This window comes from Malania oleifera, chromosome 13, assembly GCF_029873635.1.
Source record: "Malania oleifera isolate guangnan ecotype guangnan chromosome 13, ASM2987363v1, whole genome shotgun sequence".
Taxonomy (NCBI): domain Eukaryota; kingdom Viridiplantae; phylum Streptophyta; class Magnoliopsida; order Santalales; family Ximeniaceae; genus Malania; species Malania oleifera.
The window spans coordinates 70,249,395-70,267,012 of record NC_080429.1 but is presented as its reverse complement, the minus strand read 5'-3'; the positions used below and the strand labels follow the sequence as shown (position 1 = coordinate 70,267,012).

The 17,618-nt window shown below is 37.0% G+C and overlaps 1 protein-coding gene across 8 annotated transcripts in view; it reads left to right on the top strand.

The window, feature by feature from the left end:
- Window positions 1-17,618, top strand: part of LOC131146856 (uncharacterized) — a 102,372-nt gene that overhangs the window by 27,412 nt on the left and 57,342 nt on the right. For all 8 annotated transcript variants that reach the window (XR_009134480.1, XM_058096665.1, XM_058096664.1 and 5 more), the window contains exon 4: window positions 8,453-8,547. Coding sequence is in view for 7 of the 8 variants with exons in the window: in XM_058096665.1 (XP_057952648.1) it covers window positions 8,453-8,547 (95 nt within the window). In the remaining variant the exon portion in view is untranslated. The remainder of the gene's footprint in view (window positions 1-8,452; window positions 8,548-17,618) is intronic.

Here is a 17,618-nt window from a genome sequence, read left to right as displayed (position 1 = left end):
TTGATTATTACACATCAACTTCATAGGCTAAGAATGCGGAAAACCCAATTCTTCCAAAATGTTCTTCAACTAGACAAGTTCACAGGTAGTGTGAGCCATAGCTTTATATACAAATTCAACACAAGATCTTGCTACACAGTTTGTTTCTTACTTTTCTAAGAAATCAAATTACCACCAACCAAGATACGGTACCCGGTGGTGGATCTCTGATCGGAAGGCGATCCAGCCCAATCTACATTTGTATATCCATGGATATAACTGTGAACTCGATCATGATATAAAAACCTCTCCCAAGTGCATCTTTGAGATATCTCAAGATGCGAATTATTGTGTCCTAATGACTTGCTCTTGGAGAATCTAGAAATTGAGTCACAACACTTGTTGCAAAGATATATTCGGCCGAGTAACTATTAGATAATTCAACTTTCCAACAAGTCTCCGATATTGTCCAAGATTAGGTAGCAAATCACCCATATTCGGCATTAACTTGCTGTTAGGATCCACGAGTGTATCAACTGGTTTAGATCCCAACAAGCAAGTTCCATCTAACAGATCAAGAACATACTTCCTTTGTGACACAACAGTTCTGATACGTGGTCTCGATACTTTTATGCCCAAGAATTATTTCAACGGTCCCAAATCTTTGGTCTAAAACTTATTTTGTAGAAAAAGTTTGAGACTTTGAAGACCTTTATCATCATCACCTATAATATCAAAATCATCCACATAAACAACAAGAAAGATCCTACCCGATGAAGTATGACGATAAAACACGAAATGATCCACAACACACCATCGGATACCAAACTCAAGTACTACAGCACTGAAACGACCAAACCATGCTCTTGGGAGATTGTTTTTAACCATAAAAAGCCTTCTTGAGCCGACACGCTAAGCTTGACTCCCCTTGAGCAACAAACCTAAGTGGTTGCTCCTTATAAACCTACTCCTCAAGGTCACCATGCAAGAAGGCCTTTTTTACATCTAACTGATGCAAAGGCCAGTGACAAGTAGTTGCAAAGGAGATGAGCAAACGAATTGATTTGAGTTTGGAAATCGGAGAAAAAGTATCAGAATAATCTAGACCATACACTTGAGTGTATCTCTTAGCAGCAAGACAAGCCTTTAGACGAGTCACAGAATCATCAGGGTTGACTTTCACAGTGTAAACCCATCGACAACCAACCACAAACTTGTCAAGAGGAAGAGGTCCCAAGGCCCAAGTACCATAGTCATGTAAAGCATTCATCTCTTCAACCATAGCATCCCCCCATCCTGAATGGGTTAAGGCTTTCGAAATAGATTTAGGAAGGGTAGTAGATGACAGAGCAGTGACAAAACAATAATAGGAGGGTGATAAGTTGTCATAAAAACATAGTCGGAAATGTGTGTTGAGTACATGAGCGTTTACCTTTTCGAACAGCAATAGGAGGATCTACACCATGGGAAGCATGATCAGACAAGAAAACCAAATGCGTGGGGAATGCACTTGCAAATTAGGATGATCAAGGCGATGAGAAGGACTTGAACTACATGGAGACTTAGATGGTTGGTTGGGCAAGGACAACAACGTAAAATTTGGAAGATTAGGCAAAGGAAGAGACTCATTGAACTCAGAAGCGCTTAGTGATTGGGTGTAGTAAGGCATAGACTCAAAGAAGGTAACATTGGCAGAAACAAAGAAGCGATCCAACACATGACAACAACGATATCCCTTTTGAGTATACAAGTAGCCTAGAAAGACACATTTTATCCCGCGAGGATCCAACTTATCCACCCTAGGAGTTAGTTGATGAACAAAGGACACACACCCAAATATACGGGGAGGAAGAGAAAATAAAGGTGAATTGGAAAGAGAATGGGGTAGGGAATTTTATCGCTAAGAACAGAGGATGGCATTTTGTTGATCAGATAACAAGCTATAAGTACAACATCACTCTAAAACACTTCAGGTATATGCATTTGATAAAGTAAAGTGCGAGTGATTTCAAGATGTCTATTTTTTCGCTTTGCAACCCCATTTTGTTGAGGAGTGTGGGTGTATGATTGATGAACTATTATACCAAAATGAGTCATATAAGTTGTGAATTGTGCATTGAAAAACTCTAGCATTATCACTTTGAAGCATTCGAACTGGCAAACCAAATTGAGTCTTTATTTCAGAACAAAAGGCACCAAAATACATGAAATAACTCAGAACGGTCTTTTATTAAGTATAACCAAGTCATTCTTGAATTATCATCCACAAAGGTTACAAAGTACTGGAAACTCAGCTTGGACACAACCCTACTAGGACCCCATACATCTGAATGAACTAACATAAAAGGGCTTGCAGCCCGTTTATTGACCAGGGAAGCAAAAGAAACACGATGGTGCTTTCCCAGCTAAAATGACTCACAATTGAGACTAGACACAAAACTCAAACTAGGAACAAGACATTTTAACTTTTCCAATGAAGGATGACCCAAGTGATGGTGAATTTGGAAAGGTGTGGCAGCAGTAATGCAGCCGGTAGAAGGAGATAGCAGCTCAAACTGATGAGTCCACTTGCTTCATGCCCTCTGCCAATCATCTTCCTTGTCTTCAAATCCTGAATAACCACAAAATCAGGGAAGAATGTTATTGAACAATTCATGGATTTAGTAATTTCGCTAACGGACATAAGATTGAAAGGAAATTTGGGAATATATAAAACCGAAGGAAGAGAAGTAGAAGAAATGGGATTTACAGTTCCAATTCCCTTGACTGCAGTAGTGGATCCATCAGCAAGAGTAGCACAAGGTAAATTTGCAGGTTATTGAGGAGTGGAGAAAAAGCTAGGTATACCAGTGATATGATCAATGGCAGCGGAGTATATGACCCAAGGATAAGGACGAGAAGTACTGGATGACAGGCATGCTGTGTGCTTACCTGATTGGGCAAGGGATGCAATGGAAGGAGAAACTTCTTGTGATGCTTGATACTGTTGGAACTTGGAATACTCTTCCTTTGACATAGAGATAGTACATTGCCCCCCACTCAGCCCCAAAGGTGAGGAGTTGGTGGTGGCTGCGTTGGCTGCCCCCAAAGGTGTGACGTCAGTGGTGGCTGCATTGGCAACACTTGAAGGTCTGCCATGAAGATCCCAACACTGCTCAATGCTATGATTATTTGACCCACAATCAGTGCACTTGTGAGGAGTACCTTTGCCTTGTCCATCTCTACCACTATGACTACTCAAACCATCGCGATAACTTTTGCGGTTGTTTGGTAGAGAACTAGAATCACTCTGTGTAGCAAAGGCTGTCCTCTCAGAGTCAGATGCAAGAACATGAGAATGTGTGGTAAAAGAAGCATGAAGGACACAAGAATAAACATCAGCAAATGATGGCTGCTCGGCACTACTGAGTATTTGGGACCAAACTGCCTCAAACTCAGGTCTCAAGCTTGCTGGAACACGAAGAACTATCATCGACTCCCTCTGCTTTCGCATCTCACGAACGTCGGCAGTTATAGGTTGCACGACGTTCAGCTTCGCATGAATACACTTCATCTCTCCAAAATAATCTGCAATGCTCATATCTCCTTGTTGTAATTGAAAGTACTCCTGGGATAAATCATACAGTATGTGTAATGTTACTAGAGTAAAGAAATTTGACATAATTCCAAGTCTCCTTGCACGCATCTAGATGCATACACATCAGTGCAATCTATGGCTTCACAAACCCTGAACATGGATTAATGGAATATTGCAACGTGCAAGTGCATGGTCGAAAAAGGTTGAATTTTTGAGCAAAAAACTGGCCTAACAGCTTGATAATATAGTCTGAAGAAGGAATCGGAGCATGGCAGAAGAAAAAAAGAAAGCAAAAAGTGGTCAGAACTGCTCTCACCCGCCGGTGTGTGAGGTTGGCCTTGCCGGCGCGTGGGGGGCCCTCTGGCAATAGGGTTTTGTTGGGTGGGTCATCGGGGGGGGGGGGGGAGTTGGTTCTGATTATGGGTATATGGTTGGTTTTGTAATTTAGTATGGGATGGAGGTAGATTAGGGAAGAACAACTGCGGGAATGGTGTTTTCTGGTGACGGTAGAGGGAAATAGGGTTTAGATAGGATTATGCTCTGACACCATCTTAAGATTTGATTAATAATGAATGACCTAACTTGAAGATAGGTCTCTCCCTCTATTTATAATACAAATTTAAATACATTCTAATGACAATAATATCCTTCCTAACTATCACTAATTAACATACTAACACACTCATAATGATAAAACTAAAAGACATGTATAAACTCTAACAGTAATATTAAGCTATTAGAATATATGTAGATATAATTTTTGAAAAAACATATATAGATGTAATGGATTGTTATGTGATGAACATGTATAAGGTATTTTAAAATTGACAGAAGTATTATTTTTCTAAAAGAATACTTTTTATAACAAAATAATGTTCAATATATTTTATTTTATTTTTTATAGAGATTCTATAGTTATTTGATTTTATGCATGTGTGTGAATCATGATTTTGATTTATAGAATATTGAAATATTCATAACTATATATTTACAATATATTTTTAATTTCTTTTATAGCAAAAGAAATTGATTAATAGGAAGAGAATTTACAGGGGGGAGAAAATGCATCTCCCAAAAAGATTTGTCATACACAGTTATACTCATTTTGATTTGATGTTCATAGTATACCTATCAATATATCACATTGTTTATGGAAATAAAATTTTAAAAGGAAAAAGTTTTATAATATAGACAATGATATAATATAAGATGGTCATTATTGACAAAGAAAATTTTAAACAAGCTAGTCTCAAGCTATTGGCTAAGTTAAAAATACATGCAGACATAATAGATTTTTTAAATGATAAATATTATGAGATATTATGTGATAAAAAAGTGAAGGTGTTATTGTCTGGAAGAATATATTTTGGAAAAACATTTGACATAATTTTGTTCTTATGGTGATTTTGTTATAATCTACTTGCATAATATACATTACATGTACAGTATCTGTAAATTTTAATGTATGAGAATTAATTTTATGTGGGTTAGAATAAATTTAATTTTTTGATAAAATAATATTAACTCTTTGCGTCTCACGCTTTTGATTTGTTCCTTTGAATTAAAAAATATTAAAATAATATTTAATTTACATACTATTGTGGTACACAATTGCTATAAGTTTAATTTAATAATTTTGTTTATTTAAACATTGATCAGTGAATTTCTTATAATTCTAATAAATATAACATTTATTATTTAGAGGTTATTTATAATATTTATTTTTTAAAATTTAAATTATTTGTATCTAAATAATATTAAACTCTTGAAAGGTTGTCCATACATACAAACTTTTACTTTTTGGTTGCATTGAACCTGAGGTACAAAACAGGAGGTACCTTATTCTATCCTCTATGGCTGTGCCCCTTTCTACCTCTTCAAAAATTAAACCTAAGACCACTAATAAAAAGAATCTCAAACTTTAATTATTGGGACATCTATTAGCAAACACACATACTGCGTAAAATTTATGGCATTATTGATTTTTTTTTAAAAAATTAAATCAATTTTTTTTAAAAAAATTAAACCTGACCTTGTTTAAAGTAAACACTATAAATTCTATTTTATCTAATTTTAATTAGATCGTATTTCTTTAAAGAAATGTTTATTTTTTTTAGAAATAAAATATTCTCTTGCAGTCAGCTATCCTGATTTGTATAGATTTTGCTGAGATAAAGAAGCTAGCGTGGCTGAGCTTATGAAGTTTGATAATGGAGTCTTGTTTTGGGATGTAAGTTTCTTTAGGGGTATGCATCTTTGGGAATTAGAGGCCTTGACTGGTTTTATGGATACCATATATGGTGCATTGGTGAAGGGGTTCGGTGAGGATAAGATGTGCTGGAAATCAATGGGCTCCAAAGATTGTGGCTTTCCTTGGAAAAGTATTTGGAAACAGAAAATTCCATCTAGAGTAGCTTTTTTCCTTTGGACTGCTGGTTTAGGGAAATGCTTAATGATTGACAATTTACGAAAAAGAAAGGTTTGGATATTGGATTGGTGCTACATGTGCAAGTGTAATAATGAGACGGTTGATCATCTTTTTATTCATTGTTCGGTTGCAATGGACTTGTGGGTTATGGTGTTGGGTTTGTTTGGAGTGAGCTGGGTTATGCCACTATCTGTAGTGGGACTTCTAGCATGTTGGCAAGGCAGATTTGGTCGTTATCGAAATGGGTTTATTTGGTTGATAGTTCCTCAATGTTTACTGTGGTGTCTTTGGAGGGAGAGAAATAGTAGGTGTTTTGAAGATAAGGAAAGATCCATTTCGGACCTGAAGCTATTTTTCTTTACAACTTTGATGGATTGGTTGGCTGCTTTGTGAAACCAATCATTTTCTTCTGTTTTTGATTTACTAGATTCTTGTAATTTCTGTTTTTGATTTGTTTACCCCATGTACACTCCTTGTGTACTTGGTGTTCATTTTTGATGTCAATAAACTTATTACTTATAAAAAAAAATGTTATCCTTGATATATAATTATTTACCTGTGCGCGCTACACAGCGGAAAGGGAAGTACATGAAATGAAGGAGGAATTTATTCAAATGAAACCAGTTTGGTTCATAGTACAAATGGTAGTATTCTGTCAGCATGAATGAAATATGAATGAGTTCACATATAAATCAAAATTTTGATACAAAATAAGAAAAAAGCATAGAAAACAATGATGAGGGGCATATACCTGGACATGTGGTACCACAAAGATGCATTAGGCTCTGTTAGAGAAGCTAAGAGTGACATCTACATCAGACCCTTTTTTTTATAAAAAAAAAATAAAGAAGGGAGAAAACATTAAAAAAAAGGAACGCGTGGCAAGCCGGAATGCAGTGGACTCACTTTTAGCTATATTAGATTTTTTTTTTTTTAAATTTATGAAAAGAAAGAAGGGGGAGAAACCATTAAAAAAAATAGGGACACGTGGCAAGCTGGAAAAAAAGAAAAAAAAGAATAAGATAAGGAAGAAACCACTAAGAAAAAGAGGACGGGTGTAGGGGTGTATTTGAGTCGAGTTGAGTCAACATAGTGAGATTCTTGAACTCAACTCAACTTGAAAATGTTAAGCTCAATACTCAACTCGAACTCGGTCAATCTCAAAATAGTTAAACTCGAACTCGACTTGGCTACAAGTTCCTAAAACTTGAGCTTGACTCGATTAAGCCCGATTTGATTATAAATTAAAGTACATGTATAAATATATGTAATTTGTATATAATATTTAAATATATGTGTAAAATATATAACATATAACTTATATTATATAAAAATAAAAAAATTGAAAAATCTTGATTAGGCTCAAACTCAATTTGATTAGTATTACAAAGCTTGAGCAACTTGTTAAAATAGTTGAGTAGTTCAAACTCAACTCAAACTCGAGTAGAATCAAGTTGAGTCGAGTTTGGGGACAAGTTGAGTCTGAGTAGAGCTCATGAGAAGGCTTGACTCACTTACATCCTGAGACAGGTGGCAACCCGAAATGCACTGGACACACTTTTAAATATAGGTTGAGATTTTTATGCTAACATGGTATGAAGAGCCTATGTATAGAATTTAATAATTTTGACATACAATTCTTTTATGCATGAGTAGTTTAATATTCATGTAAACTATGATTCATTAATTAACATCGTAGTAGATACTAATTTTTGTTTACTTAATAGTCAATTAGTTTGTTTTTTGTAAGTACAAATAAATTTGGCCTCTTTAATGTAATAAAAATGCTTCTAAATCTATGATTTTATTTTTAATATATATTTTAGAAATCAGCTTTATTTATTTATTTTTGGATGATATTAAAATTTTTACATAAATTTGAATTTAATTATTTTTAGCATGTTTTAGTTTTTACCTTGCTTTCAAAAGATAAGATTTTTTTTATCTACAAAGTGATTTACATTATTTGTACTTTTGTATATGGTATAGATAGAGTATTTGAATAATGGCCAAAAAGCATTTACCAATAAAACCTTTTTTGATGTTTATATTTTATATTTTTGGGTAAACCAAAAATTGGAGGAGGCTAAACCTTGATTTTTGTTTTGGTACAAATTGGTTTGTATATAAACTTGATTTTGTTTAGTTTTGCAAATAGTGAAAAAGGGGGCCAAATCAAACTAGGCACGTCCGTATTAGAAGTATTCAGTTGACTATGATTTGTACCTTCATGACTAGGTTGGTTAATGGTCACTAGGTGTGTGTGTTGGTACTAAACATCATCCTATTCCTCACATTAGGGGTTATTAGAATCCCTTTCCTCCTCTATTTAGAATATATCAATGCTGTGTTAGGAGGGGTTGGGTTGGCAAGTTACCTGAATAACTTGGCTGCTGCCAGCCCCCTGTTACTGGAATTCAGCTTTAGACATATTTAGCTGACTGATGATTTATACTTTCTTGGCATAGGTGGGTTGATAATCACTTGGTGCATGTGTTGTCACCAAACATATATCGAAATACTTCAGAGGCTCTTGAGTCCTTTGATTATATCACCACCCATGGTAAGATCAATGTGATTTTGTATGCCCTTATAAACTATTTAAGCCATGTAATATTCAAATTATTTTTTTTCAATCTTGACAGTTATCATCAAACATCATTAAAGTTTATATTTCCTAAACATGTTTTTGCTGTTTGCCTGTGTATTTGCATGTTGTGTGCTATTAATTATTCTTATCAATCTTGACATTTAGCGTAAAAAATCATTATGGTTTATGTTTCACTCCATTAACATTTTTTTGCCGTATGTGTGAATAGACACTTCCATTTTTATAATCACTATTTTCTCACTTATTCACACACGCTTGATCTTCAATTTTAGTGTATTGAATCTTTGATTATGCCGGTTACTGCCTCCCCTTAAAAAAGGTGGTGATTATAGTATATACACTGTTTCTTACTCGGTTTATTTCTTTTCAAGCTTGTGGACATCTCTTCATGATAAATGGATGTCTTTGTGAATGATTTTTTTTGTTTTTCACAGTACTTCAGTGCTATATCTGATATTCATATGCTTATCACCAAATTGTATTATTGTCTATAGCTGCTTGGCATGCAAAATGTGTCATTACACGATAACTTGAGAAAATGTCATGTGAGGGAACTCAGGTAGTTCATATTTTTCTTTAGTTGCAGCAGTTTTTGGGTTTAGGAAGGATTTAAATGGTTAAAGCATTCGTCAAAGTCATGGTGGTTTTGGAATTCATCAAATTGTCTTTTAGTAGGGCTTTACTTTTGAAATGATTTTGGATGTTCTCAGTGGGAGAATAGATCGTTTGGGATTTTCTATTTATTTTTGAGCATGGGGTCGTGGATTCTCTTGGGAGTTTAGATCTAACCATGGAGTAGCACTTTGGAAGGCAATCTCCAAGATTTGTAGTGATTTTTCAAAATGTATTGGATAAAGAGGGGATGGTAAATGAATTGTCTTGGGGATTAGATTTATCTACTGACTAGTTCTTTTTTTATTCATTTGGCCTGATTGTTGTTGATGGAAGGTTTGACTTCACAGTTTAGTGGTGGTGCTTGCTCCAGCACGGGAATTTCAGCAATGTTGAAGCAATAACTCATACGTTTTGTTGCTCGAGTGAGAATCTATGAATAGAAAATGAATCTCTGGCATGTGCCAATTTAGCGTTCTTTCATGTTTTTACTTTCGGGCATGTGCCTATCTGGCTTGGGAAATTGTTGACGTCTACAAAATCTCTCTTTTGGTGGTTGTGATTGGAGATGATACTGTGATGTTGGTGACGTTAAACACCATTTAAGTTGATTGCAGAACCGTATGAATTTAAGTTGAAACTCTGGACAACCCTGTCAACATGGCGGTTTGAGTTGAAAAATGATGAACCTGTCAATTAATGCGGAGTCCAATGCAGAAGAATTGCAACTCAACTTTGGCAAGACAGCTGGTGCGACTGATCCCCTCTTAGTTCCCAATTTCCTGCTATTTTCAATTTCGCTTGCAACAATGTTGCTTTGGTTTGTATGCAGACCTCTCAGTCAATGGGACAATTCATAGCATCCCCTATGTAAGAAATGGCCATGATTGGGAGCTCGATTCTTTTGCTGATATTTGCAGCTGTTAAACAAAAAAAGTGCCTAGTTGGATCAATCTGGATGTGCCTTTATGGAAACTCGAACAAAAATGGCCACTTCACGGTCAATTCCTTCTACAAGTAGGTGGACAAGCCCTTGTGCGTCAGGTGCCATGGCCCTGCAAGTGTCAATACCAATGAGGGCCGTGCAGCAGTCGTTGAGAACCCTTCCTCAACTAAGTTAGCTAAAGTTTACACTTTCACGCCTGCAAGAATGAGGACCTTATAAGTCTCTCAACAGAAGTAGTGACATGAGTAAAATTAAATACGACCACAGTCCAATGGGCAAGAGTCAACCACACAGAAGGTATCCATAGATGAGAGAAGTACATTACAATAATACATAGTAAAACACAATGATAGCAGTGTCTTGTTCTATTCAATCGAGGCAACAATACAAAGCATTAACAGAAACAATTTATTTATCAATACAAATCCCTGGAGAGTTACACATAGAATCATTATTTCCTCCTTTGTTATCCCATTACGTTGTCACCCCCTAACATCCTCCCCCCACTCATTCTATTGATGTCCTCGTCAATTTGCTGTAAGAGATCTTCAATCCTTTGGTTGTGCTGCTACTGACTTGGAGTTCAGTAAGTCTTGAATCTTCTATGTGACATTTTGGAAGTCTTCGGTCTTCTCCTAATTGTTCTTTTCTTCTCCAACTGTGTCTATTTGACTAGGTACTGCTGTTGTTGACAACCTTCTTCATTGATGACTTTATTTGCAAGGTTCTCTTCAACATCTCTGGCTGTAATCTTCTTACTGGAAATGGTTGGTCTCTTTGACTTTTGTCAGTTGGGATTTTCTTCATCTGCATGGATTGGCTTTAAGTTGATATGTGGAATAGAGGATGGACTAGTTGTCTATGGCTCTTCATCCACTTTGGTTGCTCGACTTGGTAAGATGCATGTTTGATTTTTTCTATCACCTTGATTGGGCTTTCGTACCTTTGTAAGAGTCTTTTGTCCTTGTGACAAAGGAACCAGAATGTTTTTGTGGTATTTTAGCTTGCACGAGGTCCCTAGCTTCAAATTGTTGTGGCCATCTCCCTTTGTTTGCCCATTTTCTTCATATGTTTTGAAGCTTTTTCCAACTGAGCTCGAGTTACTTTGATATTTAGCATCCATTTCTTTGTATAGTGGTATGCTTTCGGGCAATTCCCGCTATATCAGCCATTAAGGGTGTGTGGAAGGGTGGGTTGTTGACCTGTCACAATCTTAACAGGACTTTTATTAGTTGCTGCAAATTTCATAGAACTAAAAAAAAATTGCACTGTATCCAATAGTGAAACCCAATTTTCCTGGTTAGTGTTGACAAAATGTTGCAAGTATTCTTCCAATAGCCTATTAAAACATTTTGTTTGACCGTATGCTTACAGGTGGTAGCTTGTGGAAAGATTGAGGCTTGCCCCATTAAAGGAAAGAGTTCACCCCAAAATCCACTAGTGAACCTAACATCTCGATCATTGATAAGGCTCTCGGGGACTCCCCAATATTTCACCACATGCTTGAAAAATAACTAAACTGTCTTTTTCTGCAGAACACAATTTTGAAGTGGGCACGAAGGTCGCATACTTCGAGGATCGATTAATCACCACTAGAACTGTATCATGGTCTTCCACTTTTGGCAAAGAGGTAACGTAATCCAGATAGACGCTCTCTCACTGCCTGATTAGTACTAGCAATGGCTCTGGCAGTCTTGGAGTTTTCTTCCTCTCAACTTTGTCTTGCTGGAAGGTCAAACAAGATTTTGTATACTCCATCACATCATTTTCCTTTTGTGGCCAATAGTATCCTTCTTTGATCAAGGCATGAGTTTGTCACCACATCTGGTGTCTTGCACATAAAGTGTCATGACACTCTTTTAATATGGTTTTCCGTAGGTTCCTAGATTTAGGCACAAATAGTCGTTGTCCTTTTGTCATCAATAGGTTGTCTTCGATGTAAAATTGTTGAGTTTTCCCCACTTCCACTAGTTTAATCAATGTTCTGGACTACTGATTTGCTCACAGGTGTTTTTTTGATAAAATCATTTATGGATAGGCTAGCCCTACTAGCTGACAAATGGCTTACCAATTTCAACGCTGTTAGTTTTGTTTTTCTACTCAAAAGCATTTGTCACTTGTTTAATTCTCCTCGCATTATATTCGAAGTGGAAATCAAATTCTTCTAGTTGCTATTGCCAATGTGCTTGCTTTGAAGTTAACCTTAGTTGAGACAAAAAGTGAGTGACCACAACATTTTCTGTTTTGACACAAACTGGGACCCCAATAGGTAGTGTCTCCAAACCTGCAAGTAGTGTGCCACAACTAGCAGTTCTTTCTCTTGTGCCGTATAGTTCTACTTTGCATTAGTTAATTTTCAACTTTTGAATGAAATTGGACGACCTAGAGAAGGACCCCTCCCTATGCAAAATCTAATGTGTTTGCTTGGACTTCAAATGGCCTCATGATATCCGGAAGGGTTAGTACTAGGTCCTTTGCAATTTTCTTCTTTAGCTCATCGAATGCGGATTGACAATCTTCCTACACCCCCATTTTACTCCCGTTAGCTAGTCTGTCAATGTTACAATTTTTCTAATCTTTCTATAAACTTCCTGTGGTAGTTGGACAACCCAAGAAACAAACATAGCTCTCGACAGATGTCCATACGTAGATAGTCTGAACCTTAGTTGGATCCATTCAAATTTACCCCTCCTCGATAATATGCCCCAAGAACATGATGCATTTTTGAGCAATAGCACATTTCTATCTTTTTAGGTACAACTGATTTTCTTTGAGCTTTTGGAAGAGTAGGTCGATGCTCCTTATGTTTAGCTAGTGTGGAGCAAAACACCATGAGTCATCAAGATAGACCACCACAAATTTGTCTAGATAGTCTCGAAAAACCTAGTTCATTAAAGTACAAAAAGTGGCAGGTGCATTCATTATTCCAAAAGGCAAAAGAAGAAATTGAAAGACTCCACAAGTGGTTTTTGGTTAATCTCCTTCAGCAATATACACTTGATGGTACCTCGATCTCAAATCTAGCTTGGTAAAATATTTGGCAGGGCTCAATTGGTTGAATAGATACAATCAGGGGGATGGGGTACTTATTCCAAACCGCCACCTTATTCAAGGTTCGATAGTCTACACACAAGCGTAAGCTCCCATCCTATTTCTTTTGGAACAACACAGGGGCTCCAAAATGTGCCTTTGAAGGTTGAATAAACTCCGCCTCTAGTAACTTATTTAATTGTCTTCGAAGTTTTGCTATTTTGGGCGATGCCATGCGCCAAAGGGCTCGGGCAGGCGGTTTTACCCCAAGAAGGAGTTTAATGTCATGGTCTACTTGCCATTAGGCCGATAACACCTTGGGTAGCTGGTCTGGTATCACATGTTTGAGTTCTTCGTGAACTATCTTGATTCCAGTTGGACATAGCATAGGTTTTTGACTACTTGGGTCTACTGGCAACACCAAAAATGAGGGTTCTCTTATCTTCAGCCCTTTCTTGAATTGAAAGGCTAAGAGAAATTTCTTTTCATTTATAGATCTATGGGCTACTGGCACTATACAAGGTGAATCCCCTATCATTAGGAGATAGTTTGCAGTGGGCACCATAACTATTCGAGTAATCTTGAGGAAATCCATCCCCAATACTACGTCAAAATCATCGAGGGGTACCATGGTGAAGTCTACCCCTCCTGACCAAGGACCCATTTGGCACACTACCTTTGAAGCAACCCCTACTATGGACAAAACTTTAGAATTCACCGCCTTAAGTTTTCCTAAATCCTTGTCAACTTGCAATTTCATTTGTTGAGTTGTAGTATCAACAATGAAGTTGTGAGTGGCACCTGTGTCGATCATTGCTTTAGTATTCTTTTTATTTAGTACCTGATAAACATGCACGAGAACCTTGTCTTGTGATTTGTTGACACTTGCTTGATGTTCAAGAGTCTCGAGAAATATTAATGCCCCGGCCATATCCTGCTTCTCCCCTGTGTCCTTTGTCATGGTTTCTATTTCATCCCTTAGGGCCTTCAAAGCATTTAAGATCTTCTATTCAGGACATTTAGCTACTCAATGAAGTCCTTTGCAAAGAAAACAAGAAATGGGCGATTGATTCTCCTTAGTCATTGCGTATCCGCCCCTTGAGTCTCTAGATGAGAAGGGTCTCCTGCCTTTCCCAAAGTTAGCAACCCTTTTGTCCCCTCCATCGTTGGTAGGTCTGTTCATCTTATTGGGCCTTTGCTTATTGGAGGGAAGTTTTTCCTCTTTGGATGGATTTCTGAATAGTCATCTAAACATATTCTGCAGCGCGAGAGTAGTGGGAAAGTCACGGACTCATTGCCTTTGTAACTCATTTTTGGGCCATGTCTTGAGTCCTTGTAAAATGTGAAACAATCTATCAGACTCAGTTATGCCTGAAATTCTTGTATGTATTCCTTGTTCGAGCTAGTTTGTTGTAGATCATACAACCTGCAGCGAGCAATATAATTGACATTTTCTGGATAGAATTGTCTTTAGGGCCTATTTTAATTCCCAAGTATTGATGGTGCATTAATTGTTCAAGATATCTTCACATTTGGTCCTTCCCCTCAACTTTGCATCATCCACAAGGAATATTGTGGCATTTGCCACTTTGTCCTCCATTTCAACTTGAAAGCACTTGAAATAATGTTCCAAGTCGAGGATGAAGTTGTCCAATTCCTTGGCATCACAAGCCCCACCATAAGATTTTGGGTCCAATAATTTTACCTGGATCCCTTCACTAGCATCTACTGCAGATTTCCTAGACATTTGGGCCACCACATTCAAGTTGGCATCATATTCTTGCAATTGGTTTCTGAATTGATCCATCATGCTCTAAAACTTTCCCATTTCCTTCAGCTCCCCTTTGAAGGAACTAATGGACTCATTAACATGATCTGTAAGCACATAAAAATTCTTATAAAGTTCCCGAAAGGAGGCCTCAAGCTTTATTGGCCCTCCTTTTTGGGATGATAATGGTGGCAACATCCCTTCTATCTATTTTAGCCTTCTTTCAAAGGCGTCCAATTGCTCAAGTTTCCTCTAGAAGGCCTCGAGCTCTCTTGGCCCATTCTCTTGGGATTTTACACGTGGAATAAGATTCTCTAGTTCCATAATCATTTCCTCAAATTCTGATGTACAATAAAGGATCCCTCTAGTGGTTTCTTGGGCGGCCTCAAGCTTTGTTGGCACACCATTCTCCTTTGACAATTTCATCACAAATGCTTGGAGTTCAAAGAATCTTGTCTCTAGGGTTTCTAATTCTGAAACTCTAGCCTCATGCACTCCAATGTGCTCAAAGAATATTGTCTCCAGGGTTTCTAATTTGGAAACTCTCGCCTCAAGCTCTTTAATGTGCTCCGTGTTAATAGACTTAAAGATTCTCGGGTTACCACTCATGTTGACTAACTACTGTGCTCTGATACCAACTGTCATGAAATTGTAAGTGTTGACACCAATGGGGGCTGCACAGCACTCTTTTAGAACCCTCAACCGAGTCAGCCAAAGTTTACAGGTTCGCGTCTATAGGCACAAGAACCACATAGGTCTCTCAACAGAAATAGTAACATGAGAGTAAAATTAAATACGACGAGTCCATATAAGCAAGAGTCAACCATGCAGAAGACATCTATAGATGAGTAAGTACACCAGAATATTACATAGTAAAACACAATGATAACAGATAACAGTGTCTACTTGTTTTATTCAATCAACAAGGCAATGGTACAAAGCATTAACAGAAACAGTTTATTCATCAATACAAATCCCTTGAGAGTTATGCAGTCATTATCTCCCCCTTTGTTATCCCATTACATTGTCACCCCCTAACACTAGGCTTAATTTCCCGTGTATTTGGAAAACTCTTCCGCTTATCAAAGCTGATTTTTTATTTTTATTTTTTGCTTAGGGAAAATTTTGGGAATATCCTCACTCTTTATAATCCTAAAAAAGGGGTTTCACTTTGGTCAATAGATGCTTTCTATGCGCCAAGATGCTTAAACTGTTGACCACTTGCTTCTCCATTGGCCCTGAACCACAATTTTTCAGAATCTGGCTGCTGCTATTAGGGGACAGCACTGGGTCATTGCTGAAACCGTGGGGATGGAAGGGTATATCTACGAAAGGGGAAAGGAAAAAACCTTGTCCTTGATCCCACTTGCTAGTCTCTTGGATAGTGTAGTAGAGAGAAATGCTAGAGCTTTTGAAAGAACAATGATATCTCTTAGAACCCTCAAGGATGGTTGGCTTACAACTCCTTCAAGTTAGTTTAGTAGGCAGTACATGCTGGTACGTACTTACTTCTTGAATACCTTATCATACAGTTGCTTTTCAAATCTTTTTGTTTCCCTCTTTTCTTTGCTTGTAAATGGATGGGACCCCGTCAGTGCCCTATTTATGAAATTTCTCTTTACTGATAAAAAAGGAATGAAACTAGTATATAATAGGCTTTTTAATGGCCTTACAATGCTCACAAAATAAGAAAACTTCTTTTAGAGACTTAAATGGACTAAAATGTTAATTTCTTAATCTTAAATGAAAGAATGTCCCAGAATGTTAAAGATATGATCCCAGTAAGAATGCCTTAACTGAAAAAATGAAAGTAAAATTAATTCCATATGTTGACTGCATTAAAAAAACTCCAAAAAAAGTTGGTTTTATTCGATATTGGATTCAATATAAGGTTAGGGAATGAGGGAGAAATTAGGGATCCAAAGGTTTCTGGGATAAGATGTGGCTGCAAATGGTTTCTCCTATCAGCTTGGTGATGCAGCACAATCATCAAGGAGAAGAAAAGGAAGAGGAGAGATGGAGAGCTCTTTTTATTTTTTTGTTGGGTGAGGGAGGGTCTTCATTTAGTCTGATTCAATTATAAATCAACCAACTTCAATCATCGTAATAGATTATATCTTTCATGTGAAAAGCTGGAAGAAAAAAAATTATGAAAAATTGCTTGTCAAATTACAACCCCTTACTATTTAGATTTCCTTGAAAAATATCCCTAACTAATTATTTAATATGATCTTAATGGCCAAAAGCCCTACAAAATTCCGATTTGAATCAATCAAATAAATCCTCCCAATTTCCACCTTCTCGCTCTAGATAGATTTTTGTCTGTTGGAATAAATTCAACGTCATCAGGTTTAGGGAAAAACCAACCCCTCATTATGCTTCTAAGAAAGTTGAAGGTGTTTGAAAGATTTTGAGATGGCATAAGCATGCAGTTCTTCTAATCAATGGAAAAGGTATAGGAACTTTCATCATGCCTGACCATTGTGTCAAGCTATCATGGATGCCCTAAAAGAAGGGAACAAATCATGAGAGGAAGAATTTCACAGTGTTATGTTATTGAAGTTAAGCAGGTGCCAATCAGCATACTGAAGTTGGTGTTGTTTGCTCATGGTATGGTCAAGGATGTGCGTAGGCTTTCTAATTCAATTTGTCCATGATATCGTAACA